Genomic DNA, 3,185 nt, shown 5'->3' with positions numbered 1-3,185 from the left:
ATATATATATATATATATGTAATAAATATTTAGTTCCGCAATATATATGTATATGTATATACAGGGTGGGGCAAAAGTATCGGACCGGTGAAATATCTCGAAAAATATAAGTTTTACAAAAAACTATTTCAGATCTTAAAAAAATTTATTGTATTTACTGATTTTATCGGATTGATTTTGGGTGGCGTTGCCAAAGTAAAAAATCAGTTGTTTTCACGGCTACTCACAATCAGTTGTTTTCACGGCTACTCACAATCAGTTGTTTTCACAGGTACTTACAATCAAAATAAAGTGATATTTCTGTTAGTATAAAATGGCAAACCAAAATTTCTTTTGTTACATCTGTAATGGAAGATTTTCTTTAAGAACAATGGCTCATATTGATGGAGAAGAAAATGCTGGTAAACTAGAAATAGCTATTCATAGACGAAATGCTTTTAATTTGCCTTCTGATCTGAAACAGTTTTTTGTAAAACTTATATTTTTCGAGATATTTTACCGGTCCGATACTTTTGCCCCACCCTGTATATACATATACATATATATTGCGGAACTAAATATTTATTACATATATATATATATATATGTAAAAATCGATTTTTATTTATTTCGTGAATAAATATCAATGTATCACTTATAACATACGTCTTATTACTGCGGATGACCATATTTCACTACTTTGACCCTTTACATCTTGCGAAATATTGACTTTTGGGACTTGGTGCAATGATAACTTTTTATCAGCATGGCGGAAACTATAACATAGTGAAATTTCAGCCAATTTGACCGAAAACCATTTTCCATAGGTTTTGTGCGGGATCTTTTCAATAAAAATGAGCACTCACTTCTAAAAACAGATCTTGACATTCCTCTCACAACGCGGTCTCTTGTCAAACTGACAGGACAAGTTGCTAGGAGCGATTATTGATTGAACGTGCACGCGTCTCTATCACAAGTAACAATGCTATAAACGTTCATGGAACTTCATTAGAAGTTTGCGCAGGCGCTTATTCGAACACAACTCTTGCAAAAGCGCTTTGGCCCAACGTAGCAGTACATCGAGTGGCTTTGTTAAGTGATCATGACACATCCTAAACGTGTTTCGAAAGACGATAACTTCGAAAATGTTAATAATTACAGTTTACAGATAAACCGATGGTTCCTCGAGCCGATTGGAGCTTGGCCGCAAATGAACACGTTGAGCACGATTAAGAGAATCACCGTATTAATACAGATTTTCATATGCTCGATGATAGTGGCAATAAATGCAGTGCCGTGCATGCTCTACGTGTCACTTGAGAAGGAAAGTTTCAAGAGCAAATTGAACGTTCTCTGCCCACTATTACACAGGATTACAGGTACGATCAATTATTGCGTGCTGCTCCAACGCAGCAAAGACATTCAAGATTGCATACGACACATGGAGATGGACTGGCAAATTGTACAGAGAATAAACGATCGAGAAGTGATGTTGCAACACGCTAAGGTGGGCCGCTTTATATCAGGAATCTGCGCGGCCTTCATGCAAGGAGGCGCGATACTCTTCGCATTAGGCAAAGCGATAAAGACTACGACCTTTATGATCAGCAATGAAACTTATACGATGCATCCATTGACGTGTCCAGCGTACAGCAAGATTATCGACACGAGATTCAGCCCTATAAACGAGATCATGTTAACTGTGCAAGTTATATCTGCATTTGTAGCAAGCTCTTCTACGGTGGGAATTTGCGGTTTCGCTGCTGTTTTTGCAATGCACGCTTGCAGTCAGCTCAATGTATTATATACGTGGCTGAATGAACTTGTAGATGACCAAGATAAAGAACCCTGTTCGGTCAATAAAAAGTTAGCTATTGTCGTGGAACACCATTTGAGAATTCTAAGGTACTTAACTATTAACTTTCCATTCTGCTTTGGATATTTATATTATATTAAACATATAATTAATTTAGATATAATAATAATAATAAGTAAATATTGAACGATATATTAAATAATGAGAGAATGTTATTGTTTCCTTTCATATACATTTTTTTATCTATGTTTCTAATAGTGCAAAAAAATCTAGTAATCCATAAAGTCCTTCTCTTTAAAGAACATAATAAATTTTGCTGGGAACACAACAAATTTTTTAATAGCACGTTATTTTCTGGAACATAAATAATACATATAAAAAAAAAGATATTAATTACTACAGAATACCAATTTATTCTTTGATTATAAAATACTATATAATAATTTTAAAATACTATATAGTAATTTTATAATAACAAAATTTTCCTTGTATATTACTCGAAAATTTTTTCACATAACAAAACTCTTAAATATGAAATACTTTTCAAAACACTTTAAGAAAATATTTACCCTAACGTATAGAAAGGATAAAGATTTATATTAAACATTATTTATTTATAAATACGTTATATGCAAAAATCTCTTATTTTATAAAAGGAAACCTCAGTTCTCATTGAGAAAACATTATAAGCATATAGATATATTTCAGTTTTATAGCACGTATGGAGAGCATTATGCATAAAGCTTGTTTCGCGCAAATGATGGGAAGTACGATAAATATGTGTTTATGTGGATATTATATTATTATGGTATGTTAAAAAAAGATATATTATTAAATATATAGCTAAAAGGAGATATGTTATTACATGTATGGCAATGAATAATTAATTAAATAATTAGAAATGCAATTATTATTTATCAAGGATAAAATAATAATAATAACGATAATAAAATTATAATAAAAATAAATTACTTTAATTCATTGAGGTGAATAAATTAATGTTTCAGAACTGGGGTTCAGGAGAATTTCATCTTACGAAAATAATATCATATATCATTTCATATTTATCTATGTGTTTTAATATATTTATATTTTGCTACATCGGCGAGGTCTTGACAGAACAGGTAAGACTTTTAAATTAAAATTATCTTGCATCATATTGCAATATATAATTATATTGCATTAAAATCATGAAAGTATCAGATTACATTATTTAAATTTGGTAAATAAAAATGTGCAATATCATAAATAAAATAGAATAATTATTTTTAAGTATCATAGCTTTAATATCTTTGTTTTAACATTGCTATATATATATATATATATATATATATATATATATATATATATATATATATATATATATATATATATATATATATATATATAT

The 3,185-nt window shown here is 29.9% G+C and overlaps 1 protein-coding gene across 1 annotated transcript in view; it reads left to right on the top strand.

Annotated features, from left to right (window-relative positions):
- Nucleotides 1-1,081: 1,081 nt before the first annotated feature.
- Nucleotides 1,082-3,185, top strand: part of LOC116843438 (odorant receptor 82a-like) — a 3,467-nt gene continuing 1,363 nt past the window's right edge. The window contains exons 1-3 of the mRNA XM_032813823.1: nt 1,082-1,884; nt 2,504-2,603; nt 2,803-2,919. Of these exons, the coding sequence (XP_032669714.1) occupies nt 1,082-1,884; nt 2,504-2,603; nt 2,803-2,919 (1,020 nt within the window). The remainder of the gene's footprint in view (nt 1,885-2,503; nt 2,604-2,802; nt 2,920-3,185) is intronic.

Source organism: Odontomachus brunneus, unplaced genomic scaffold, assembly GCF_010583005.1.
Source record: "Odontomachus brunneus isolate Ranch 3 - 2012 unplaced genomic scaffold, Obru_v1 Obru_scaffold_032, whole genome shotgun sequence".
Lineage (NCBI taxonomy): Eukaryota > Metazoa > Arthropoda > Insecta > Hymenoptera > Formicidae > Odontomachus > Odontomachus brunneus.
Note: the sequence above shows the minus strand (reverse complement) of the source record. Positions and strands in the feature narration are given on the sequence as shown.